This window comes from Heloderma suspectum, chromosome 2 (assembly GCF_057233095.1).
Source record: "Heloderma suspectum isolate Gila_16-S chromosome 2, 16-S_ref, whole genome shotgun sequence".
NCBI classification, from domain to species: domain Eukaryota; kingdom Metazoa; phylum Chordata; class Lepidosauria; order Squamata; family Helodermatidae; genus Heloderma; species Heloderma suspectum.
The window spans coordinates 301417007-301444385 of NC_139459.1; the positions used below are offsets into that span (position 1 = coordinate 301417007).

A 27379-nucleotide genomic window follows, 5' to 3' on the forward strand; every position below is an offset into this window, starting at 1 on the left:
CTTACTAAGGGCACAGTCCTATGCATCTTAATGATATAGGGCAGGATAGAAATGTTTTAATAAATAAAATAAATAAATAATGCATGTTTAGACAGAAAACAAGTCCTACAAAAGTCCATGCTGGCTGGGGAATGCTGGGACTTGTAGGATTTATTCTGTCTAAACATGCATAGGATTGTGCCCTAAATATATTATCATATTTCTGGATAATGTTTGTCCTCATAAGGAGAGACCTCTGTAGATATAATAGTTGCTAGATAAAACTTTTTAAGATTATCCTCCTAAATAATTTAAAGATAGTTTTGTTAATAAGTCGAGAAATGCTGAACATATTACCTCCGTGCAAATACGCCTGACATATTTTGAGGAGTTTTAAAAATTAGGGAAATTGTGAAATTCTGTCTGTTACTCTGATCTGGATGCACACAATTGTGTGTGCTTGATATTTTTTCTCAGTTCTCTTTCCAGAAGCTGCCCTCACAGAACCTTCTGAAAGTGCCCTTTAGATACTCCATTGAAAAAGCAGGTTGAGGTTGGGAGTTTGACCCAAGAGTTTTTAAAGAAGAAAATACTTCCCCTGATATCTCCCCTTTAAAAGATCAAGAAGCTAAATCGCAAACTACTTTATTAACTCTAGAAGTTTAAAGCAGAGTTTATGGATTCTTTGCAGGGGCTGTTCTAGTCTGAGGCCAATGTTTTTTATTTTAAATTAATAGTGTGTGTCTGTGTGCATGCATGTATGCCAAAAGGAAATGGAAATTCTGGTTTACAGTGTTGGTTAAATATTAGTTATTCCAGCTTTTAAAAGGCTAGTTTGGTATCTGTAATGTGATACAGAGAAAAGAGTGAAAATGCGTCATTTATCTACAGTTTTGCCCTCTGGACCACTGTGTTGATAAGAAAATGCTGCGAGGGTTAGCAAATATGAACAACAGGGAGAAGCAGTGTGAGTGTTTCTCCCCCTTCCACTTTCAGCATTGACATTCTCCTTGTTCCTTCATAATGGACACACCTAGTAGCTCTTTGCTAATTCCCATTGGCTAAGGCTGTGATGGGCGTGGTATGCAGACTTTTGCATGACCTCACTCCTGTTTGTCTCAGTGCTTAGAACTCTGTTGGCTCTTTTCAGTTTCGGCTTCAGTGAGGAGAGTTTCACTTCTGTTTCCCTTGCTGGAGGTTACAAAATAATCTGTTAGCTTCGCTTTTTCAGACCAGGCTGCTAAACAGAAAGGGCTTCTCTTCTCTCTCCATAGACTTTCTGAACTGGAATAAACATCTGGAGGAACAGATCTCTGTGTGAGGTGCCTTCTCAACTGCCACATTGGTGTGTCTAATGTGCCACAAGGATGAGCCCGGCATTTGGAGCTATGGAAGTGGAGCACTATTCCAAAGGCGTCCTGCTAGAGCCTTTTGTTCACCAGGTTGGGGGTCACTCCTGTGTCCTCCGGTTTAATGACAAGACCATCTGTAAGCCCCTTATCCAGAGAGAACACCAGTTCTATGAGACTCTTCCTGCAGAAATGCATAAATTCACTCCTCAGTATGAAGGTATGTTAACAACTTTAGAAGGGGGCAGGGTTTTTTATTCACTTTGTAAACCCAAATGTGCTCTTTTGTCTCTAAAATCTCCTGTGCTGAAGAGATTTTAGGGGGTTTCATTTCATGTATTTTGATGTTGTCTGAGCCAGGCTGTGGAGATGCAGGGTGGAGATGCTTGCCAGTGGGTCTTTGGGCTGACTAACAGCATTAGAGTAGATCAACTCTGCTGATGATAGCCTATAAATCGCCCTTAGGCGCAGGTAGGTAAGTATATTAATAACAGCTTGTAAATGTTTTCAGTAATAATGTGCTGCTTCTTACTGATTTGTTTGTTGTGTGCACTTTTTACCGTTATTGTTATTAAATAAACTGGATAAGGTTTACTTGTCTTGTGGACGTTTAGTGTGGATTTTTGGATTGTTCTCTACCTCTTAACATTTTGGTCAGTATAGCAATGAAAGCTAAAAATTACTGCTAAACATATTCAGCTTGTTTTTGCCCTTAAGGAGATGGAAAAAAAAACTGTGGCCATTAGGTAGGCAAAAGGTGAAATACCGTTGACGAGGCTGTCTCAGATGGTATGTGGAAGTGGATATTCCAGTTCTTCTTAGCATTGCGTTAAGCGATCAAAACATTTAGCTTTTCATGAGGTACTCCAGCAATTTAATTAAAGATAATCTGAATTAAAATTCTGAGTAGATTTTTATAATGTATTATATTTCTTCACTGAATAAAGCAATCACGATTTTTCGCAACTGTATATATTAATTCAAGGAAAAGCTAAGGGAAGATGCTCTTAGTTGTATTGCTGTATGGTGTGCATGCTTACTGAAACATTTAAAACGTCTCATTACAAGCTTTTAGAACTGGTAGATGAAAATGTGATTCATACATGTTTAACCGAATGTAATAAATTGTACTAGCATTTGTGGTTTTTCTCTTTTGGGGATGTCTGGGAGGGATTAAGGGGCCTTCATTTGGTCCATCTTTGTTGTTTTTTCCAGGATAAAGCCAATGGCCATTTTCTAGCTGGCTTCCCCCCTTTCCTGTAGCTCTTTCTGTGTGGGCAGCAGGACTGTCAGTCAAAGCTTCCGCACTCCCCACCCTTGCTACTGTAGGTCCCAGAACCGCCTGCCCTGCTCAGAAGTGCCAGTCTCTCGCCAAGAACTCTAGTGATGAGCGGCAAGAATGTGCAGATTGATTGATTTCAGGATAAAGAGGAAAAAAAACCCCATTCAGCCAGTTGTTACAACTTCTGCCATAACATTCCTATATGGCATCGGGGTGCACCCCTGACAGAACTTTCCTCTAAGACTCTCAAAATATAACACAGTGCTCTAGAGACTTTGAGATGAGGAGGCCAAAATACTTTCAAGGTTCACCATGTTTTGATGTATCTCAGTCAAATTTGTTTTGTACTTCATTTTGTTATTTATTTTACAAGATTGCTACATAACTGAAATCAATAAAATATATTCCCCAAAGGAAAAAAAAAGAATTGTAAAATTAAACGTGGTGATTCTAAGTGGAAGCCTTGGAACTAGTTGTCTGTTGTAATGTGTGATGTTGTTCTTGTTTTGCTCTGCTCTTGCAAGCCTTTCCTTTTCCCTGGAATCTATTAACCCTTCTGAAAGCCTGTGTTTGGATAAATGCTTTTAGCTTTGCTGTTAAGCAAAACTTAAAGCTTTTGGTGTTTCTGTGCAGGGCATATTCCACTGCAAGATGTAAATATACAATGTTTTACATCTCTCTTAGGGACAGATAAGTCAGCTTAAAAAAAAAAATAATAAAAATTTTCAATAATTGAAAACGTCTCCTGTTATTATTTGATTCCTCTGTGATTCTGCTCACAAGAAAGAGAAGAATCTCCTGTATCATTAATGTGTTGTCTTCATGATAAATTGTCTTCTCTGTGAGGTGTCACTTTGTCTAGATGTTTTGATATTTGTTAGGTTGACAGATGAGTTTTGGCCTGTGGCAAGATAAAAAACTAAGGACTGGGGTAAGAGAAAAACCAAAGTTGCTATATTCTTAGTGTAAAATTATGTTGTGTTGTAAGATGTATTTGCTTCTCATTTCTCGGAGTCTAAACTGGATGTCTCATTTCTTCTCTCAAGGTGTGGTATCTGTAAGCTTTGAAGAGGATGAAGACGGAAACCTGTGTCTAATAGCATATCCATTAAATGGGGACCATGATAACTTAGAAAGCCTAGATAATTCTGACTGTGAGCCCAAAAATAAATTGCTACGCTGGACTAATAAAAAGACTGTATTGCTAGAAAATGAAAAGTTAACTAAGGAATGGGTCCGACAGCACAGAAAAGAAGAAAAAATGAAAAGGTAATTTAAAAAAAATTAATAAAGCAAAAACTAAGAGGGCAGTTAAGTTTAGACTTGTATTCATGTATATTCAAGTCTCACTGATTACCCAATGACATGCAGTGCAATTCTAAGCATGTTTGTTTGGAACTAAATCCCACTGGGTTGTATCCAACCCTAATAGTTCTGCCCTCCCCTCTGCAACCCACCACAACCCAACCAGATCTGCTCGGGAGATTGGGGGACCCTCCGAAGCAGATTTGGAAGGTGCGTGGGGGCTGCAGGAGGGAGGAGAGCAAGGGGAATTCACGCTGTGTGAGCAGAAGCCCATTTATGCAATGTTAGATTTAAGCCATTGTAGTTAATGGGTCTTACATAACTGTTCATAGATTGCATCCTTAGGCTTTCCTGTTTGCAGTAGTTGTTTGGGTTATTTTCAGTAACTATGAAAATCTGGAACATTTTATAATTTGAATCTTGAAAGTTTCAAACAGTGCTTTACCGGTTATCATGCAGAAAAATATATGCAGTTCTGTGTCCAGCTTAACCTTGTAAGGTTTGACTGTAATGCCAGTTACTATAAAGTGCAATCATGGAAATGCTCGCTTTTTGTTTTATAGTAGCATATCATATATTTCATTTCCAGAGGGGCATAGCCATGTTAGCCTATTCCTGAAAAAACAACAAAGAGCATTGTGGCACTTTAAAGACTAAGAGCATATGTATTGTAGCATAAGCTTTTGTGGACTAGAGTCCAGTTCATGAGATGCAAGTACACTTTAAAAATGTAGATGAAGGCTTGACTGAGAGAACGTTGGACAAATTGCTCAGATAACATAAAGAAAGATAATGAATGTCACCTGTCAGTTGCAAAAACATTATGAAATAGGTTACTTGAAACCAATGCATGGGTGAAGGCTAGGAGAGCACAATTCAAATTTGCAAATTGTTGGCCACAAATATTAATTTTTGTTTTTATTTTTCAGTCATAAGTTGGAGGAAGAATTTGAATTGCTGAAGAAATCTGAAGTGTTGTATTACAGTGTTGAGAAAAAAGGGAATGTCAGTTCGCAGTTTAAACATCATAATCCTTGGAGTATGAAATGCCATCAGCAGCAGCTACAACGAATGAAGGAAAATGCAAAACATCGGAATCAATATAGTATCCTTTGTATGAATATGTCTTGCAGGGAGCTGAACAAGGACCACATTATCTTAGGAATATTACATTGTTAAATATTATTAAGCATGACATGTAATTCAAGCTTTAGAAGCTATTACAGTAATGTTGGGGATGCATAGTGTCTCTAAAGGACTATTTTCTGCTATTGGAAATAGGCTCTCACACAGTTCTTAGATTCTTTCTCCACTGACATAAATCTGCAGACCAGTTGCCTTCTTTGCAGCAGCCTGTAATTGATGTTAAATCTCTACAGCTGATAGAGGCTTTTGATTGTAGCATTGGTGTCTGCAGTTGGCAAGGAGCTATGTTGGTCACATGGCAATCTAAGACAATAATCCATTTTTAAACCAGTACATTCTGTTGTGGAATAGTCTGTTCCAACAGCTCTACAAGTACAGATATATCTTTAAACCAGGTATATACCTTAGTACAAATCTAAGTTATGTAGGCCACTCCTCATCCCTTAATTAGTGGATATTCCCAGTGGAGTGAAGTTCTGCCACTTCTTTGTATTGGAACAACTAGTACAGGGGTAGGCAACCTGGTGCCCTCCAGATGTCCTAGACCACAACTCCCACAATCTCTGCCCGTCAGCCATGCTGGCTGAAGTTTATGGGTATTGTAGTCCTTGCCCGCTCCTGAACTAGTATTATGCTCTTTGAATGACATCAGAGGACTCCTCATTCTCACGAGATCAAGTGTGTCTTTAATTTTAGTTTTTACCAGCACAAGGAGTTAGCTGGCTTTTAATTGATAGTTTTATGAAGAAAAACACTTATGTCTTGAGTGACAAGCTGTTGTTCTTTTTGCTGTCAGTCAGCTTTTCTTCATTTTGTATTTCCAGGAAAATGTCTGATGGATGATGGATTTGATTTGTACCCTGCCTTTCTACCAAAAATGGCACTCGAGGCAGCTATTTCATAAGCTTTTTGTGTATATTAAGAGAGAATGTCCTAAATGTAAACACTATTCCTCCTCCCAAATCCTGTAAATACCATAATATGCAGAGTGTGGGTTGTAGCCACCTTGACTTCTGTAATTGCCAAGGCGGACAAAGAAATGATAGTTAAGGCCAGCCCTGCTTGCAGTTACGCTATCATGAGGCAAACTGAGATGCCCACTTTGGGCAGCAGAGCAGGAGAAGTGGTAATTGTGCTTCTCAGAAGGCTCTCTGCTGCCTCCAGACGGTGCTCCGAAGAGCCCTGCCAGCTGCACTCCTGATGTGGCATTTGCCACAGTGAGAGAACAGCTGGCAGGCTCTTTGGAACAGGTGCTCACCCTGTTTCTCTTGCATTGCCCCTCCCTCCCCCATTCCCCTTAGCTTTGCTGCTGTGGGGCTCCAGCTGGCTAACCTCTTGCAAGACCTTGCTGGCCAACCTACTTCTTGCAAGAGCCTTGGAGCTGGGAAGGGGCATGAGGTGGAGGCAGTGCATGTATTTGCCTCAGGCAGTGAAACATTTTAGGCTAGGGCTGCCTGCAAGTATGATTCTTCTGTAAAAGAATTATACTTACAGGCAGCTCTGCAAGTGAAATTATCCATCCGGTTGAGTGCTATATAAAAATGAAGTTATTCAATACCTGATTGAGGAAATTTATAAAATACAGGTATGCGAAGAGCAGTTTAACTGTTTATCCAAGATCGTTTCAGGATTATGTGAGAAATCAAGAGATGGAATCCAAATTGATTGACTCATAGGTTCTACACTCTCTTAAACATCTATCATCTCACAGGACAGTGTTTTACTTAGACATTATATTGTAGGTGGCTCAAGTGCAACCAACGGTTTAAAGGGTAATTTAATCTGTTTGTTAAATTAAGTTGCACAAATTCTAAATAATCCAGAACACAGGCAAGATGGGGAATTCTAGTTATTGATTAGAGCATTTATTTATTTTGGCTGCAAGTATAAGAGGAATACAGTTGCAGTTCTTATGGCTTTTCTTTAACTGAACAGAATTCATCTTACTGGAAAATCTGACCTCACGATATGAGGTGCCTTGTGTGTTAGATCTCAAGATGGGAACCCGACAGCATGGAGATGATGCATCTGAAGAAAAGAAGGCTAATCAAATCCGGAAATGTCAGCAGAGTACTTCAGCAGTTATAGGTGTCCGGGTGTGTGGTATGCAGGTGAGTTTCTAAAAACAAGAGGGGAGCAAAATGAGATGTTTGTAATTTTCTACTTAAAAGAGACAGTGTGTGAAACCAGTTTCTGCTTGCATTTTGTTGCAGTAGGAAAAACTATAGCTTCCTCCCAAGACTACTTGAACTACTTTGAATTAGAGAAGTATGACCTGATTACAGTTGTCTTGGAATAGTAGACTTAAGTGCAGCTGGGGTTGTAAATTTTTTAAATAAATATTTCAAGGCAGTCTAAAAACAGAAGTCTGGTTAGTTTCGTCAATCCAAAATAATTTAGTGGTGTTAATTAATTTTAAACAATTCTGTAACCATCCCACTTCATACTTTCCTAGCTGAGACATTTTACATTTTATTCACCATCTTGCTGAAGAAAGCTCCAGAACATGGCAGTATCACTGTAATCAGGCAGACGGGCCACTTCAGAGCAATTGCTCTTCCTTATCAAGAGTGGAGAGAGTATTCTCTAAGTATGCATGGAATTTGCTATTAACCATCAGGCTGTCCTTAATTGGATTAGCAAATCCTATGTAGGAGATACAGGTGGTTGTTTCCACATGCATGTGCATGGAATGAAGCGTACACACAACTGCCCTGTCTACCAAAGTGTACTGTTCTACCATCCTTTACTGGCAAAATGTTCAAAATCTTTTGCAGGTTATGTCCTGGTGTCTTGAAAGGCTAGTTTTGGATACAAAGAACCTGCTTAGCATTAAACATACCTGATAGGGCGCATCCTTTCTGATTAGGCATTGGATTTTAAAAGTCTTGGGCTGGATCCGGATTTAATTATGCTTAGAGTAGATCCATTGAAATCAATGGGGCAAGTTATGTCTGCCTTAACGCCCATTGTTTTCAGTGGGTGTATTCTAAACATGAAGAAATCTGGATTCAGCCCTTTATTTTATGATCCAGGATAACAGAACACTAGCACTTCTGTAAAGGGATGTGCTAACTTATTTTAGTTGCATTGAGAAAGGGATTTTGTAAAGTTAGAAGGATAATTTCTCTAACATTTTGATAGATAGTAACAGTGGAAGATTCTTATTACAGTCCATTACAGCCTCTCCCCACCCCACACACACGTACAAAATTGTTAAACCAAGTCTTTGTAGTGCAGGTACTTCATAAAAGCAGCCAAAAGAAGGTCCCTTTCACAAAGAACATAACACTTAATTCCAAGGCAAGCCGTTATTTTTTTTTTCTGCCTCTCAACCTTGAAGGGTCCCGAAGGTGGCTTACGTTAAAAAAAAAAATCAAATATGATTACATTGGGGCTGCTTCTACCCCTTTGCAAAACTCCTCTGATGTAGTATAGTATATCCTCTCTGGTCCCTCCCCCACCCCCTAGTGAAACCCTGTTCACATTAGGTCATTGTGGCTGTTCACATCAACATTCATCCCATCGCATTTCTCTTGAGTGCTGCCAATTGGGTGGTCCGTTGCCTGGCTGTGTGCTCTTTACTCTCTCCCACCCCCAATCCATGACTGCAGGTTTTTTCACTGTCTAGGGGCAGAGAGGGAGAAACCATGTGCAGCACCTGTGCTTCTGGTGAGCTGTTGTGTGATGGCAGTTAGATGTTCTGCTGCCTAGATATGCAGTTTTTACTCCCTATAAGTGAGGGATGCAAACAAATGGGACAGTACTGACATAGGATGCCTTATATCCCAGCTGGCTCTTCGCAAGCTTTCTTGCAAATTTCGTTTGAATAGAGAGCTTTAAGGAGGATTTTGAAAGACTATCATGGGGTAGCACCTTTTCACCTTGCTGTACTGTTGCTAGATGAGGTCATTTATCTCACCTTGCCTTATAGTAGCTTTAAGTAGGAAACATATCTGTCTTTCTGGTTTATAGCAGCAACTCCTTGACAGATGACTGTGAGTTTATTATTAATATTTCTTTACTGCCCTTTTCTGCAAAAAGCCACCAAGGCAGTGCATAACACATCTAAAATAAATCAATAAAACCATAAAAATAATAAAAAGCCACTAATAAAACTATTTAAGGGTGCAATCCTATGTGGATACCTAGCAGCCTCTGAACTCAGAGGCTGCTAAGTATCCAACGCAGGGCGGGATGGCAGTGAGGTGATCTTCACTTCAGTACTCCAGGTGTCCTGCATTTCTGCTAGACAGGCGATTTTGCCATCTAGCAGCAGCTTGGTGGGGGAGGAAAGGAGGCTGGGGTGGCCATAGGATAGGTTGTAGTGCAGCAGCCCCAGTCTCCTCCCTTCCCCTGGGAACACCCCCTTTTCCCCATCTCCACACTTGGTTTTCTGAGCGCGGCGAGGTAGCTGGTGCGGTTCTCTCTGCTGACTACAAGGGGGAGGAGGCAGGGAGCATGGTTTCCTGGTTCCGAGGTCAGAGCCTGGAAATGGAACTATCCTATCTCCTTCCAGATGCTGTCGGGGGGGGGGGGGGGGCGCCAGCGTAGGATTGCTCCCCCCTACATTAAACAAGTAGCATTGTCTATGAGAGTGGGTTCAAGTCTGCCAGTCACAGCCATTGTCCTTATTTCAAGTTACCAACTATTCCCCACGTGTTGCTCAATTCATTGCTCTTGTAGAGAGAGCATTTTTTTGTCAGCGTGTTTTCTAGCAGAGAGATGTGGAGGACCTTTATTTTTCTCTATTGTGGGTCAGCTAGGGCGGTCATTCCAGTTTGGTCTACATGGACTGTTCGTTAATCTATATTATCCTTCCAGCAGATATCTACATGCTTTGTAGTGGAACGATAGAAGATAGTTCCAGTATTCCAGCCAGTTGCTTCAGATTCCGGATTGCTTTTATCATCCTAGGAGTGATGTAGTCCCACACAATCGTTTTTCTTTAAAGTACTTTTTTTTCTCTTCATGGGCAGTCCTCTGGACATGACAAGCAGCGACTCCAGTTGCCAGTAGTTTTGCAATCAGAGTTAACAAGCACAGGCATGATACCTTTGTTAATGGGCTGAGTTACAGAGTTCCATTATGCATGTCATAACTTGACTTTGGAAATGGTGGCCAAAGAAATTTCTAATCCTACTAAAATTCTTCAGTCTTATTTCCTAAATGGAAAAAATAATCTAAATCTGAAGAATTTGCTTTGCAACTAAAAAAAATGCATTGAGGATTGGTAATTGCTGGGATATGTCATCTGTACCTTTAGCTACATCAGAGGAGTTTTGCAAAGATTTTCTTCTCTTCTGAACCAGTTAATTTTTTAGAGCCGCAGTCCTGTACATGCTTACCAGGGAGTAAGTATAATCAAGCACAGTGGGGCTTGTGCACCGTCAGGGTTTTGAGTCAGTTCTTGTTGCATTCAGTGCCAATAAATCCTTTTCTTGGCTTGTATTTTCTGCAGGTTTATCAGCCAGGTTCTGGCCAGTTAATGTTTATGAATAAGTACCATGGAAGGAAGCTTTCAGTCCAAGGATTTAAAGAAGCACTTTACCAATTCTTTCATAATGGCAAATACCTGCGACGAGAACTTTTTGAAGCTGTTCTAAAGAAACTGACTGAATTAAAATCAGTCTTGGAGAAACAGGAATCATACCGCTTTTACTCCAGCTCTTTGCTCATTATTTATGATGGAAAGGAATTACAAGACGTAGCAGTGGACTCTGACCCAGAAGACCTTGAAGGTCTTTCAGAAGAGTCATCAGATGAATCGGCAGGTGCATATGCCTACAAGCCCACCGCTAGCTCCGTTGATGTTCGAATGATAGACTTTGCCCACACAACATGCAGGTATTATGGAGAAGATAGTGTGGTGCATGAGGGCCAAGATACGGGTTATGTTTTTGGACTTCAAAACTTAATAGTTATTATTAAAGAAATAAGGGACGAAAGCAGTGAATAAACATTTAGAATGCAAAACCGTAGAAAGCACTATAGTGACTTTTTGTATTCCAGACACATTGACCACTTTCTGGTGGTAGCAACCTGTACAGACTCTGTTGGGGTGGCCCCATCAGAGTCAGAGCTGTGCAAAAGAGGGCATTTCCTTTTAGTGGTGCTAGAGTTAGCACTGACACATCTGGGTATCTTTATTATTTATTTTAACTCTCGTAAACATTCCATATTTGATTATTCAAATACCTCTGTTATTCCTGTGTGTATATGTATCAATAAAATTATTTTTGTTCATTGTAAATGATAATGTTGTCTTTCTAATCTTGCTGGTCATTTATTAAAATGAGCTTGGTGTTTTCACTTAGGGTAGATAGACTTTCCCTTCAGGTCTTCTTCCTTATAAAATAAAATAGTTACTTGCAGAAACTTTATCCATTGTATTTCTGGTATTATACTTGGCCACAGTCATATGGCAAGAACAAGTTGCACCTCTTCAAACCCACTGTTTCCTTGGTGGGGCATAGGTGTTAGAGAAACACCTCTGATCAGTAGGTCACTGAACTGATTCTAGCAATCAGCAGGTGTGTGGGGATGCCTCACACCATTTCTAAGATGCCAGCACTGGCGTGCCTCCATTCTAACTTGAAGAAGCTGCTGTTTCCAGCTTCTAATTTAACTGATAGGTTTGCTCTGCCTGTATCCTAGCCCCTCTGTTGTGGGCATTTGATGCTTTTCCCCTTGACAATTGTTTTGAGGTACCCTCTTCCTGCTTTTCTGGTCACTCGAGCCAGTGACAAGAAAACATGTCAAAATTCTAACTTACGGACAGTATAGTTTTCTTTCAGTGGGCCTGCTGAGAACTTGCACTGTCTCAGTGGGATCTCTTGCTTTTTATCAACTGTGGGGTTGCATTTGAACGCCATACTTATTTTTCTGCAGTTTTATTTGAATCCTGGACCAAGGCAATATGGCTGATGTGCCTTAACACCATGTGTACACAGAATTTACCAAGGCCATAAATAGAATAGAAATATTTTTCATTCTTACTCTTAGGGTTAGTCTGAACCAGTGGATTAAAGAATATTGTTTGAAAGACTAAATCCTAAAGAAAGATTTAATATTGTGCATTGTATAGGCTCAACAAATAGTCATTGTGTCCAGTATTTACTTACATGACCAGTATAATAAAGTACTTGGCCTATTACTGTGTAAATAAAGAACAACCGTACTTCACCTTTCCACAATAACTGAAATCAGGAAACATCAAAGAGGCTCTGCATATGAAAATAATGGGGTTAAAGGAGATTAAAGCCCAATCAACAAAGTCCCCTGCTATTTTATGTGTTCTGCTGATCATTTAATGTCCTGTGCTATTTGATACACTGGTGCTGATATTTAGACTTCACCTTCACATCCCGCAAGTGGCTTGCTAGTTTTTCAACTTTTTCCGTAGTTCTCTTCCCAGCTTTCTAGGCTGTATTAAGACTACTAATGCTGCAATCCTATACACATTACAGGGGCATAATGGCCCATTAATGCATTTGGGCGTACTACTGAATAGATATGTATAAGAGTGCATTCTCAATGCAGTACACACACACACACACACACACTTATCTATATAAGAAAGATAGACTAATAACATATATATGCTTTAGCAATAAGATTTGCAGTTTACACATTAAAGCATTTCACCTTTTGTCAGATTTATATAGGAACATTTTACACAATTGGCTCTTTCTGATGTGCTAGTTTTCTACGTGCAGAGTTGTTTTTTTTATCATGCTCGAGTATTCCAACATGCAACCTTTCTAGCCTGGAGTGGTTGTACTGATTTGCACACATTTGGCCCATAAGCTGTTTCAAGTCAGTGTTTCCTGTCGTTCTTACTACATAACAAATACCAAAACCAAAGCACTTAAGTAGAGATAGGAAGTGAAATGGTGTCCCGCCCAAAGCATTCCATAAATAGAGACGGTTTGTGCATACATGTCAATTTCCCCCAAATTTTCTGTGTGCCATTGGTTCTTTTGCTTTCCCGACAAAACAGGCAGGTCTACACTTGGCAATGAAAAGAACAGGAAAGTAGCCAAAGTGTTTTGCCCACCTGTTGTTGGTGCAACAACAGTGAAGGGTCTGCTCCAGGGGGCCCCCACTGAGCAGACCTCTGGAAAGGAAAGATCTAAAGCAGAGCTACCCCTACCAGTCTCGATGGAGAGAGATAGATGGAAGAAGGCCCTTCTGGCACCCAGGCTGTTCACCTTGAACTGGGCTTGGAAATGAATCAGCAACCAGCAGAAATGAGCAAGAATAGGAGTAACATGCTTTCTGTGATCAATTCCCGCGGATAGGCAGACTGTAGAATTTGGTAACAGCTGCAACTTCCAAGACATCTTCAAAGGCAGCCCCACACCGAGTGAGCTGCAAATTTGCTATAATCAACATGGAAGGTTACCAAAGTGCAGAGGATGGTACAAAGATCTTCCTCGAAGTGAAAGTGGTGTAACAGGTATATATCAAGGACAGCCGATAGAATGTATTCCTACTAACCAGTGCTGCCTCCTCAGCATCAAACAGCAAAGCCCAGGTCCAGAAGCACATCCAGACTATGGACTGACCCTTCAGGAAGAACATGGCCCCATCCAGTACAGGAAGGGTAGGAAACATCAGGCCTGTAGGCCAAATCTGTCCCTTTGGGGTTCCGCAGATGGCCATAACCCCTTTCTCCTGTCCCCATCTCCTTCCCCCCAACCACCAGTCGTTCGGTGATTTCCTGGCTTGTGTGTAGGTTTTCCCCATTCTAAACGGTTGAAATGCCTGTCCTGATGGAGGATAAGGCTACCAAGGGCTACTAGTCACAACAGCTATATATTGCCTCCAGTATTGGAGGCAGTATGCCTCTCAGTCTCAGTTGCTGGGGGACATGGGTGGGTGGGGTACTGCTGTTGCCCTCATGTCCTGCTTGTGGGCTTTCCACAGGCATCTGGTTGGTCACTTTGGGAACAGAATGCTGGACAGGACAGGCCTTTGGTCTGATCCAGCACAGCTCCTCTCATGCTCTCATTCTGAATTGATGATCCATATAGGATTACTACTGGAGGCAACATACTAGCTCGGTCTCACTAACATGCTATCTTGAACTATCTTTAATTTAATTCTAGAGTTGATTTCTTGCCATCTTTCTCATTGAATGACTAGATTGTTCACGTCATCAAGTATTCTGCCCGAGGGCTGAGATTCAGCACTTGGTTTGCTATTTGTCATGACACGTAATGAAAGAGGGGAGATTGCCTGGAACTGTGAGAAAAGAGGTGCCAGGGTGGTGGTGTGGGGGGGAAGAGTGTCACACCTCCCCATGAAATATGTCCACCCACTACCACTATTTCCTTATTTAATTGACAGGTGAAAAGGAAGAGCAGTTTTCAGGAGTGTCCAGGTTTGACGGGCCCCCAGTCTAGATCTAAACATGCCAAATCAAAGTAACCTGATAATATCATTCAGTTACTCTTTTTCGGATATGTAAAGCCAGTTGGCTGAAGCTGAGAATCGCTATTTTGAAGACAGAACATAATCAAGCAAAAAAAATTAAAATGGGGGGTGGGGGGTGGGGATAATCTCCACTCCAACAGGACTTGGAGAGAATTGAATGGCATTATAGAGTGGCTATTGTAAGAGTCAGCTTTGTTTTCCTTCTTTGCTTCTCATCCTGAAATTCTTTCTTGCAGTTCCTGTGTTTGCAGAATGCCAGTTACATAACTGCATTTTCTGGGTTTGCCAGCATTAAGCACTATTAGTCCGTGGGTGGAAGTACAGAGTGTGACTGTTTAAGCAAAGTCTGGCTTTTATTGCGCAAGTATCCAGGTGGCATAGTTTGTGTCCAGGGCCAGCACAAGTTATTGGAAAGGCTCGGCAGGAGACACGGAGGTTGGCATACATCGTGGAAGCCAGCTTCCCACTGGCTCCAGAGGTGGTTGCTCTGGCTTCTGACTGGGAGCAGAGCAAGCAGGATGATTGCCCAACAGTTCTGGAAACGACTCTGTGATTTTAAGAGCACTGTGCCTTTGAGATCCTCCAGAATGTTTTGTGTCACAAGACTGCCAAGGAGGGGGTGTGAGTGCTTTATTATTATTATTATTATTATTATTATTATTATTATTATTATTATTACTCCAGACTTGCTGTGCAGCTTCAGGAGGAGTGCTTGATTAGAGGTGGTTAAGAGCAGCTTTCGCTTGCAAATCAGCCCTTGAATGAGCTTGCCTTTCACTGCGTGGTCCAAATTCCAGCACAGCGGCTGTGGTGGCAACGCCTCCCCTGCAGATGCCCTAGTCACATTTTGTGCCAATGATGCACATCATGTTTTGAGAGCACCGGGGAATGCAATCATGGCAGATCATGCAGCAGCTGCGGCAGCCAGAGCCTTGTGCCAAGACAGCAAGCCGAGCTGGAGGGGGAGTGCTGGAGGAATACATAAGAGAAAGACATGTGGTTCTAATACTTGTGCCCTTTTGGTGACAGCTCTCTGGGCCTGTTTACATCACCATCCTCCTGATGCCATCATCAAATTCAGGTTTAGACTACTGTCCCCCTTTTGATAATTCATGAGATACTTGAGTTTGCAGTGAGTAAGGATCAGCTGTCAGCACGTGGGTGGCAAAGAGCACAGGATGGGAAATGCCGCTTCAGCAAGCAGCTCACAGCTAAGCATGGCTTCAAACTGAAGGGGGCGGGTGGGAAACAAAGGAAGTCCGAGGGTTATAACGGTAGCCCAGAAGATGGTCTAGTGTTGTGGTCTCCTTAGATGGCAGACTGAGGGAAGGAAGAACAATGCCAGCCACTTCCCCTACTGTTAAAAGCTCCGTGCTTCTGGTATCCTCCCGTTTCTGACATCCATGCAGAGCTTTTCTCCAAAAGGTCAGATGTAACTGTGAGAAAGGGCATAATAAATCTGCCATGTAAGGTGCGGATCAGCTGCAAAAGGGGAAGCTGCACAGAGAGGCTTATCTCTGGGCCTGCAGAGGTGAAGTCAGGCAACTGCCTCAACAACATGCCGAACTGCCCATCGATAAGGGCTGTCTGGGAGATGGAACATTTGCACAGGGACTTTGAAATGCTGAGAGACCGGAGAGTTGGAGCTTCTGTTTCTGGTGCCTGGAACCCTTCACCCTGCTGCAGTTCTATGGATTCTTTTGAGCAAAGGCCAGCTCCTGGAGTTCAGATCATCCACAAATATGAAGGGCGGTTTAGATACTTTTTTTAAAAGGTCTTTCTATTTTGTGTGGATTATGACAGGAGGATTTTCCACTGCGCTGGGTTTGCTAGAAATATTCAGGCTGATTTGGAGAAGTCTGACATCCAACCTCCTGCTCTGTGAGTGTGTATCAGCTCACTGAAACATTGGTTTTCCACTTGATGGATCATGAGTCACAACTAGGTCACACCTCAGCATCATTCCCTTTCAGCTTCCCCCCACCCCCACCCCCCGCAGACAGGAGAGAGGAGGAGACAGAAAGAAAAGGGTTAAAATAGAGAAGAAGGTTGAGATACACAGGGTCTCAAGTTGCAGTTTGAGATTAAAGGTGAGTCCTAGATCTGAAAAGGCTGGAAGTTATTGCAGTTGGGGAACATGAGAGCCATACCAGATCAGAACAAGGGTCCATCTAGCCCAGCATTCTGTTCACACAGTGGCCAATCAGCTGCCCACGGGAAACCCACAAGCAGGACTTGAGTGCAAGTCTCTCTGGCTTGCATTCCCCAGCAGGTATAAAGAGGCCCACTGCCTCTGATACTGGAGGTAGCATATGGCCATCAGGACTAGTAGCCATGGATAGCCTCCTCCTCCATGAATTTGTCTAGAGTCTAGACCCCTTTTAATGCCATCCAAATTGGTGGCCATCACTACGTCTTGTGGTAGTGAATTCCATAGTTTGACTACTAGGGATGTACGAAACCCCCCTTACCTGGCTCCACTGGGGGGGGGGGGAGGCGCTTCATCCCTTCCCCCTGGAATACTGGCTGGCCGGCTCCGCTCCATGGGGATTCCGCGGAGCCGCCGGCCAGCTCCGCCAGCAGCTGCACATCCGGCCACTGGCTAGCAGGGACGCAAATGGCGGCGGCCATAGCCGCTGCCGTTTGTGTCCCTGTATTCAGCCGTGATAGGCTACGTAAAGACTTACGTAGCCTATCACGTCTGGGTTAAAAAACAAAAAACACGTACGCACATGGCGGTGGCTACGGCCGCCGCCATTTGCGTTCCCTATTTTTGGTTATATTAGTCTACATAAATATTTACGTAGACTAAGACCGCGAAACTAAGGGGGAGCGCAAATAGCGTAGCGGATGCTATTTGCGTTCCCCCTTAGTTTCGCCGTCTTAGTCTATGTAAATATTTACATAGACTAAGACAACCAAAAATAGTGAACGCAAATGGCGGCGGCTGTAGCCGCCGCCATTTGCATACGCATTTTTTTTTTTAACCCAGACGTGATAGGCTACGTAAGTCTTTACGTAGCCTATCACGAATGGGGGGGGGAAGACTGCAAATGGCGGTGGCGGTGGCGGTGGCGGCGGCAGCCGGTCGGAAGACCAGCCGCCGCTGCCGCCACCACCGAAGCCACCGCTGGAGCTGCCGCCGTCCGGAACATCCGCTCCAGGTAAGTCTCGTCCCGGGGGGGATCCGCGGGGGGTGGAGGGAGGTAGACACTACGCTATTTGCATTCCCCTTATTTTCGCCGTAGTCTACATAAATGTTTACGTAGACTAGACATGCCAAAATAAGGAACACAAATGGCGGCGCCCATGGGCGCCGCCATTTGCGTATGCGCGGTTTTTTGGGTTTTTTTCACTCAGCCGTGATAGGCTACGTAAACATTTATGTAGCCTATCACGGCTGACTGCAGGGATGAAACGGCGGCGGCTATGGCCGCCGCCATTTGCAGACCCGGCAGGACAGGATTCGTGGCGGGAGGGACGGGGCGCCTCCCCCCCGGCCAGAATTTCAGGGGGGAGGGACGGGACGCCTCCCCCCTGGCCAGAATTTCGGGGGGAAGGACGGAGCGCCTCCCCCCCACCACGAATCAAATTTTGTCACAGGTAAGTGACTTTCGTACATCCCTAGTTCCACCCTATGACCATTAGCCAGTCGGGTGCTGCAAGGTTCTATCTTGTCCCCCATACTTTTTAACATCTACATGAAATTGCTGGGGGAAGTCATCAGTAGGTTTGGGCTGAAATGTCAGCTCTACCTCTGGTTTCCATCTGCATATCCCATGGAGGCTGTGGAACTCGAACCACTGTCTGGAGGCTGTTTTGGAATGGATGAGGGTGAACAAGCTGAAACTTAATCCAGACAAGATGGAGGTATCGAGGGTTGGGAAACCAGCTACTTTGGATGGAAGTTTACAACGGGTCTTAGGTGGGGTTATACTCCCCATAAAAGACCAAGTGTGCAGTCTGGGAGTCCTCCTGGACTCCGAGCTAACTGGAGAAGCCCAGGTGGCTGTGGTGTCCAGGAGTACTTTTTACCAGCTTAGGCTGGTACACCAGCTGCAGCCCTATCTGGAGAGGATGGACCTTGCCTCTATCTGTGCACTAGTGACATCCAGGCTGGACTACTGTAATGCGCTGTATGTGGGGCTGCCTTTGAAGATGGTTCAGAAACTCCAATTTGTGCAGAATGCAGCCACCCAAGTATTGGTGGGGGTGAAGCAATTTGCACACATAATGCCTATACTTGGCTAGCTGCACTGGTTACCAGTGTGTGTCCGAGCCCAATTCAGAGTGCTAGTTTTGACCTTTATGGCCTTAAAAGGTTTGGAACCAAGTTACTTGAAGGACCACCTTCACCCATATTAGCCTGCCCGCACTTTAAGATCAGAAAGAGAGGCCCTTCTCGTTTGCCCACCCGTGAGAGCAGTCAGGTGGGTGACCACATGTGAGAGGGCCTTCTTTGCAGTGGCCCCACACCTTTGGAACAAATTGCCGTTGGAGGTTCACGATGCTCCGTCACTGCAGACTTTTAAGAAGGCCTTGAAAATGTATTACTTTACCATGGCCTTCCCTTGATATGACTGCAGTTGTTGCTGTTACTGTAGTCGTTGTTGTTGGTTTTATTGTCAACTTTTATTGTTATTGTTTTTATGTTTTTATTGCTTATAATATTTAACTGTTTCTATGTATTTTATTGCTGTAAGCTGCCTTGGGAGGGCTTTTGCCCTGAAAGACGGCCAATAAATGTTTTAAATAAATAAATACATTTAAATAAATAAATACCAGTATGGCTTATTTCAAAGGACTTGGCATCAAAGCAGTCTTAAGAGGTAAAGCTCTTTTGGTTGATAGCACTGAGACAATAAAACCCCCAATAATCAATGAAGCTGAAATTGAAAGGAGGCTGTCTGCGGTCATCAGAAGTGAATGGAACGCTCCAAAATCAAAACATTCTGCCTTGTTAGTCAATCACCTTCAGTCTGATGATGGCAGCACTTTTCACTCTTTGGTACTGTCTGTGTCAAAGCAATCATGAATACCTTTGCTATCAACAAGTACGGCACCAACACCAGCAGTTCTAGCTGCTGTGTTGATGTGGCCATTGATCATTTCTTTAGTGGGAGGGGGTTATTGTCAGGGTGGACACTGATCCCATAGAATCCCAGAGTAGTTCTGATTCGGAGGAAGAGCAGTCGCTCCTGGGAGAGGAGCGTGCCCCTTTTTCCCAGGGCCCGCAGCTGACAGAGATTCCTCCCACCAACATTCCTAGATTAGAAAGCAGTCCAGGGAGTGACCCAGCACTGATAGCAGACTGGTTGGATGCGCGGCGCAGACGCAGAGAGCGGCGCCAAATGGAGAGCGCGGAAAGGAGGCGTAGCGCCCGGCTGGCGCTCAAAGAACGGTTGCGCCCAGAGGATCCAAGGGAAAAGGGGAGGGACTCTCCCTAGTCCTTAAGTTCAGGGGTCTGCCAGTAACTGCCTTTCAAACGGGGACCAACTGTTCCAACTTAGGGCATAGGGATGCTGCTGCTCAGATCTAGTTGCTACCTGTAGAGTTGTAAGTTGTAAAAGAAGAATAAAGCTTTGAAAAGAATCCCTTTGTCTGCGTCTGGGCTTGGCTACTGGATTAGACTGAGAGAGCCCTCCAAGGAGCCCTTGACAGCTTGGTCCCCGTTCCTCTTTTTTTTCCTCTCCTCTCTCCCTCTTTTCTCTTACAGCCTTATGGAGGGTGCTGGGAACCCAACGGTGCAAGCTCTGGCGCAAGAGAACCAGATGCTCCGTGATCAGATGGCTCAACTGACGGCTGCCATGCAGAATCTACAGGCAACTTTTCAACCCCCCCCACCTCCGATTCCCCCACGCCGCAAGTGCCCGGTGGCGTTGCCAGAGAAGTCTTCTGGTGAGAGAGGACTTTTTCACATTTTCAGGGCCCAGTCAGAGCTGTACATGCGTCTTAGACCTGAGGATTTCCAGACGGAACAGGTTCGTGTGGGTTTTGTTATTAACCTGCTGTCGGGCATGGCCGCTAAATGGGCTTTGGGACTTCTTCTCGCTAATGACCCCCTGCTCGGGGACTGTCAAGGTTTCATGACAGCCATGGCACGTTTTTTCGGTGACCCCCTGCGCACGCAGATGGCTTCTCGGGAGATTCGCCGCCTCCGGCAGGGCAAGGACTCAGTTTCCAGCTACGCGACAACCTTTCGCTTGCTGATGCAGGATTTACAATGGAATGATGCCGCGCTAGTGGCTCAGTTTTGGGATGGTTTGAACGATGAGATCTTAGATGAGTTGGCGCACACGCCCTGCCCGACTACTTTGGAGGAGCTCATCCAGACCTGCCTTCAGATAGATAGTCGGCTGGAGGGGCGCCGCCAGACCCGGCGGGGAGCTGGGAACCGGGATTTCCCTCCTCCCATTCCCCCACGTTTCCTGCCTCCTTCCCCACCCCCCGCTCCGGTGCTGGGGGTGGAAGAGACCCCGATGCAGCTGGGGGCTACCCGAGCCTCACTGCCGCCAGAGGAGCTTCAGCGCCGGCGAGTTGAGCGCCGATGTTTTCGATGTGGAAGTCTGGGGCATTTCGCCAAGACCTGCCCAGTTAAATCCACGGCTCTGCTGCCTCCTCCTCCTCTCCTTCCCCCCCCTCCTCCTCCTCCTCATCCCCAGGCTTGACTAGACTGCCCCCCAAGCTTGTTGGGGGCCTCCAGTGTGGGGGTCAGCTCCCCACCAGCTGGGTGCCTTCCCCAACCCCCCCACCCTCTCATCTGAGGTTGCATGTTCACCTCCTCTCCCCACAGCGGGGGGTGGTGGAGGCACTAGCTTTAGTGGACTCGGGGGCTACAACCAGTTTCATGGATGAGACCTTCGCCCTCTTAAACGGGATTCCTATCCTGCCCCTTCCTGCCCCCTTCGCAGTGCAGACCATTGATGGGTGTCCTCTCTCTTCGGGCGAGGTGACCCGTATTACAGTTCCAATCACCCTACGCACCCAGTCCCACATTGAGCAGATTCAATTTCACTTAGCCAAGGTTCCCTTATACCCAATTGTGCTGGGTTTTTCCTGGCTCTCTAAGCACAACCCTCAGATTTCTTGGGGGTTTCGGCAAATGGAGTATGCATCTCCTTACTGCCGGGAGCATTGCCTCAAGCAGGAGGCGCCAGTCCCTGCCCAGGCTTTCACCCTTCCCCCCTTCTCTGCTTCTGGCAGTCCTTCATCTACCGTCATCCTCCCAGAGAATTATGCAGCTTTTCGGCATGTTTTTGACAGGAAGGAGACCGACCGGCTTCCCCCCCAAGGCCTGGCGGCAGCTGCGGTGCCTCACTCTTGGGAAGAGCTCCTTCACTCTGCACAGGCTCAGGATGATTTTGTTCGCACAAAGGTGCAGGAATTGGGGCTAGCCTCTGCCCCCCCACTCTACCCCCTTTTCTTTGCGAGGTGGCCTGCTTTACCATTCCGGCTGGGTCTATGTGCCTTCTAGACCCCTCCGCGAGAGGGTCCTCCATCAGTGCCACGACTTCCCCACAGCGGGGCATTTTGGCGTTGCCAAGACCCTGCATGGAGTGACGAGGGATTTTTGGTGGCCTCGTGTGTGTCAGGATGTCAAGTCCTATGTCGCCTCCTGCCCAACCTGCCAGCGAGCGAAGGCCCCCTCAGGCAAGCCCACACGCTTGCTTCACCCCCTGCCTACCCCCTCAGGACCTTGGAAGCTGCTCTCCCTTGACTTCGTCACTGACTTGCCTCGCTCACACGGTAAGACCACTATTCTGGTGGTGATGGATTTGTTTTCTAAGATGGCCCATTTCATCCCCTGCTCGGGGTTGCCCACAGCCAGGGAGACGGCGGAGCTGTTCGTGATGCATGTTTTCCGCCTCCACGGATGGCCCGAGGGCCTCATTTCCGATAGGGGGGCCCAATTCACTGCCCATTTCTGGAGGGAGCTACTGGCGTTGCTCCATGTGATGCTCTGTCTTTCCTCTGCCCACCATCCACAGACGGACGGTCAGACCGAGCGCACCAATGCTACTCTGGAACAATATCTGTGCTGTTATGTCAATTACCAGCAAGATGACTGGGTTTCCTTGCTGCCTCTCGCAGAATTTGCTTATAACAATGCCTGCCATGCTTTCACCCACCAAACTCCATTTTTTGCCAATTTTGGTTACCACCCCAAGGCCTTCCCGTCCACCCTAGCTCCCTCTTCAGTGCCAGTGGCCCAGGACTTTTTAGAGGAGTTGCGAGCGGTACACCACCTCTTACGGGACTCCCTGGAGCAAGCCAAGACAGCCTACAAGGCCTCTGCAGACCAGCGGTGCCAGCCGGGTCCGTCTCTGCAACCGGGGGACTGGGTTTGGTTGTCCACCCAATACCTCCCCTCTCACTCGCCCGCATGGAAGCTCGCGCCTCGCCGCACGGGGCCTTTCCAGGTTATGGCCCAGATTAACCCTGTTGCTTTTCGCCTGGCTCTCCCCCCCTCCATGAAGATCCATCCTGTTTTTCACCAGTCCTTGCTGTCCCCCCTGGTTTCTGGCGATCCTCATCGCTCAGTCGGCTCCCCCCCACCGCCAGTGCTGGTGGAGGGGGAGGAGTAGTTTGAGATGGCGGAGATTCTGGACTCCCGCCTTTCTCGTGGCCGCTTGCAATATCTGGTTGACTGGAAGGGGTACGGGCCTGATGAGCGATCCTGGGAACCCACAGAAAATGTGCATGCTCCATTGCTGCTGCGGCGCTTCCACCAGCTGTACCCCCACAAGCCCGGGGCCCCAGGGGAGGAGCAGGAGGGGGGGGCTCATGGGAGCGGGGATGATGTCAGGGCGGACACTGAGCCCATAGAATCCCAGAGTAGTTCTGATTTGGAGGAAGAGCAGTCGCTCCTGGGAGAGGAGCGTGCCCCTTTTTCCCAGGGCCCGCAGCTGACAGAGATTCCTCCCACCCACATTCCTAGATTAGAAAGCAGTCCAGGGAGTGACCCAGCACCGATAGCAGACTGGTTGGATGCGCGGCGCAGACGCAGAGAGCGGCGCCAAATGGAGAGCGCGGAAAGGAGGCGTAGCGCCCAGTTGGCGCTCAATGAACGGTTGCGCCCAGAGGATCCAAGGGAAAAGGGGAGGGACTCTCCCTAGTCCTTAAGTTCAGGGGTCTGCCAGTAATTGCCTTTCAAACGGGGACCAACTGTTCCAACTTAGGGCATAGGGATGCTGCTGCTCAGATCTAGTTGCTACCTGTAGAGTTGTAAGTTGTAAAAGAAGAATAAAGCTTTGAAAAGAATCCCTTTGTCTGCATCTGGACTTGGCTACTGGATTAGACTGAGAGAGCCCTCCAAGGAGCCCTTGACAGTTATTTCTCTTGGGTCTCGACCTGGACAACTGGCTCTGTAGTCACTCCTGTTCCACTAGAGCTTTTGGATGTTGGAATCTCAGATCACCGTTGTGCTTTTTTCCTTTATGAGGTCAGTTTAATAAAACATTCAGGATCCCTTGCTGCCACTTCCACCTTTCCAGCAGCTTTTCAGATAATGACCAGAGATCAGCCTTCCCCAACCTGGTGCCCTCTGGATGTGTTTTAGTACAACTTCCATGGGATTTAATAGTCCAACACATCTGGGGGGCACCAGGCTGGGGATTATGGGAATTGTAGTCCAATACATCTGGAGGGAACCAGGTTGGGGAAGATAATAACCACCCATCAACACCAGATAAGAATCACTCACCACCACCACCATCAGATAATAAATACATCACCACCACCTCAACCAAGGATACTATTCTTCTGCAGGGAGGGACAGATCCCACTAGGCTTTTCACTCTTCTAGACCTCAAAACTGATCACTTGGAGAGTAAAGGCCTACCATAGGAATATCAAGCTCCATTGCTGAAGCCTGCCAACCTGCCAACAGCTATGCAACTGGCCTGCTCATGTGAACAGTGGTGATGTTGGGGAATGTGCACAAGATCATGCCTCCTTTTCTGCAAACAGAGAAAAATCACAGTTTGTGAATACAGGTGCATCACCTGTTTGCCAGGATATATTAGGAAGTAAACACTTTGCAGCATTTATATAAGCTGCAGTTCCTTGGGGTAGCTTTAACTTACGTTTGCCTTGCAGGGATCATTATTGGGTGCAAGCAACATTGACCGGAATATGTAAATCTCCCCCACAAATACTTATGCGCCAATTAGATAACCTTCATATTATTTTTTAACAAAAATTCAAAGCCAAGCATCTCCGGTCTGTCTCACACACTCTGTTCATTGCAGCACACTGGCTCGCTGTGGCTCAGGAGAAAAACCTTTCTTAAGGGCTTTATAACCTCTATGTAGAAGCTTAAAGTTCTGTAGGAACTGAGGACAGAAGTTTGCGGTCCACAAAGAAGCCAGACTTCAGGCTCACTGGCAACTGTTAAGAATGAGGAACCCGATCAGGGCTCCACTGAAGAACTCTTATAGTCAGGAACAAAGAAATCAGCAAATTCCAGCAGCTATCTTTGGGACCCTGCTCACATTCTGGTAAGAGAATCTGGCAGAGTCTCCATCAGCAGTCTGAAAATGGGTTAAGAAAGAAGGATGATTGGTTGATTGCTTCGGCAATTCCTCCTTAAGATGATTAGGGTTTGGGCCTTAAGGCCAAGTAAGGGTGCACCCAGAGTAGTCATGTTTCCATAGGAAGTATAAAAGCATCCATTTCAGAGGCATCCACTGCTGATGCTGTTGATCCCTTTGATCAACATTATCCATTGCAGATGCCATTCTTAGATTGTCTAATTCACCCTGGGTCCCTCCAGATGTTTTGGGCTGCAATTTCCAGCATCCTTGACCATTGGTCATGCTGGTTGGGGCTGCTGGGAGTTATGATCCAAAACATCTGGAGGGACCCAGCTTGAGGAAGGCTGTTCTAGTCCTAAATCAATCTGGCTGACTCCTGCCTTTCTTGACAAGGACAGTGATGACCGCACTGCCTTGCTATACAGAACATGTGAGCCATTCTGCTATCTTTCTTTTTTCATCCCAATGTGGTGTGTAGTCGATGTTTAGCTAAGCTTCTGTCCTTGGATTTGTTTGCTTGGTTCTTCCTTTAGTTGCTTTGTCCTTTGAATGAGGAAAGAAAAATAGTGAAAAATACTTGGCCGCCTACATTCAGGAGTTTAGTGGATCTAGCCTTTCCAACTTGGCAATGTTGAAAATCTGCTTTTGTGATAAGACAACACTGGGAGTGCTAATCACAAGGTAATGTTAACACTTGCTAATAAGACTGTCCTTGCATCCTGAGGTCATTATAGTAAGATAAGATCAAAAGCTGGTGTGTGTAGACAAGACCTGGCCTTACTCTTATATGGCTTGGCCCCACTTTAAACTTTCAACTGCTATGTTTCACTTAGCCACCAGCCATATATGAAATGCAGGTGTTTCTGTGTTTTAAAGCTGTGGACAATCCAAGGAGTGGTGGGATGTGTGTGCATGTGGATCTGAGAACAAATTAGGTACAAATGTGGTATCTTCCTCTAGCTTATGTCCTAGCTTCCCTGCCTCCTAGGGAACAGGATGACAAGCCAGCTGCAAGCAACATTTTTGGTCTCCTCTAGGAGGTTATGTGCACACAGATACACTTCATGAGGCAACATTTGTGCTACTTGTTTTCACAGGAAAGAGAATGACATGAAAGACAAAGCTGACACAAAGCCCTCTGCACTGTGCTTTTAAAAAGAAAACATATTTCAGGGTGGTAACATGCCCATAGCAGAGGATCTTAGTGGAGAACAGGAGGAGCAGAGCTTACGAGGCGGCCTGTGGTTCTGCTGGGAATCATTAAAATAATTGGAATCTCTCCATTCTTGGCTTCCAGTCCCAATGCTCAGACCAAGAGGCTCTGGCTCCTTTTCAGCTCACACACCATATTTTGATTGAACAGAGTGACATAGGGCTGGTGTTTCAAGCATGCCTGATGCTGCTTTCAGGAAGCCAATTCCCACCTCCTGCTCCTGTGACAGTTGCACTAAATGTGCATCGGAGGGGAGAAATACCTCATGAAAGAGATGCTAACAAGCAGAGGTGCTGCCAGGTCTGAAGGGGACTGAGGCAAGGTGCTTCCTGGGGCTGGGGTGGGCGGCTCCCCCTGGCGGCTCTCCTTGCCTTCTCTGCTCTCTTTTTTACCTCATCAGGTAGCAGTAGGAATGGTGGTGTTGGCAGGCCAGCAGGCCTTCACTCCTCCTCCGCCACCTCCGCCGCCGCCGCCTCCTCCTCCTCCTCACTGGCTAGGCTGTTGTCTGCCAGCATTCACTAAAAGAAAGTGCTGGTTGAGGCTGTTGCCGGGCCGCACACCATTTTAAAGGAAAGCATTTACTTCCTCAAGAACTAATCAGACAGTACTTTGGGTGTGTGCAGCCAATGAGGGCACAAGGGGATGGTCTTCTCACTACTTGCATGCCCTCATTGGCCATGCAACTCCCCCCCACCCCCAAGGCAGCATCTGATTAGTTCGGCTCACTGCTACTCAGAGACTTGTCACCGAGGGAATACTTTAACTTAAAATGGTGTGCGGCTGCAGCCTTGATTGGCCAGCTGCCGCCAAGGCACTTTCCTTTGCAGGCAGCCTTCACTGCCTGTTGGCGGGTTCTGTGGGGACCCCCCTGGACCGTGGGGCCCTCATGGCGCCACTGCCAACCGGCATAGGGATTTGGTGCTACTGTTGCTGGTTTTGTTCTATATTTGCAGTGCTCCCCAGGCTCATGCGTCGAGTCCATTTGGACTACCATGATCAGCAGGGGGATTGGTACCATTCCTGTGCAGCCCGCAGGTGTGAGGCTGGCATACTGAAAGCATCCGTAGAGGCCAAAGGGCAGCTTGTGGAAGTGCAAGATGAGAAGACTGGGTAGCCCACAGATCGCACC

The 27379-nt window shown here is 45.7% G+C and overlaps 1 protein-coding gene across 4 annotated transcripts in view; it reads left to right on the forward strand.

Moving 5' to 3' along the window:
- The window catches only part of IP6K2 (inositol hexakisphosphate kinase 2), a 34056-nt gene extending 22742 nt beyond the window's left edge, over window positions 1-11314 (forward strand). For 3 of the 4 annotated variants that reach the window (XM_084840137.1, XM_084840136.1, XM_084840133.1), the window contains 5 exons: window positions 1254-1548; window positions 3657-3879; window positions 4845-5020; window positions 6997-7172; window positions 10523-11314. In XM_084840137.1, coding sequence (XP_084696263.1) covers window positions 1347-1548; window positions 3657-3879; window positions 4845-5020; window positions 6997-7172; window positions 10523-11020 — 1275 coding nt within the window. In that variant the 5' untranslated portion in view covers window positions 1254-1346 and the 3' untranslated portion in view covers window positions 11021-11314. Of the gene's footprint in view, window positions 1-1117; window positions 1549-3656; window positions 3880-4844; window positions 5021-6996; window positions 7173-10522 lie in introns of those variants that run through there. The other variant, XM_084840135.1, reaches the window with a different exon arrangement.
- Window positions 11315-27379: the final 16065 nt, after the last annotated feature.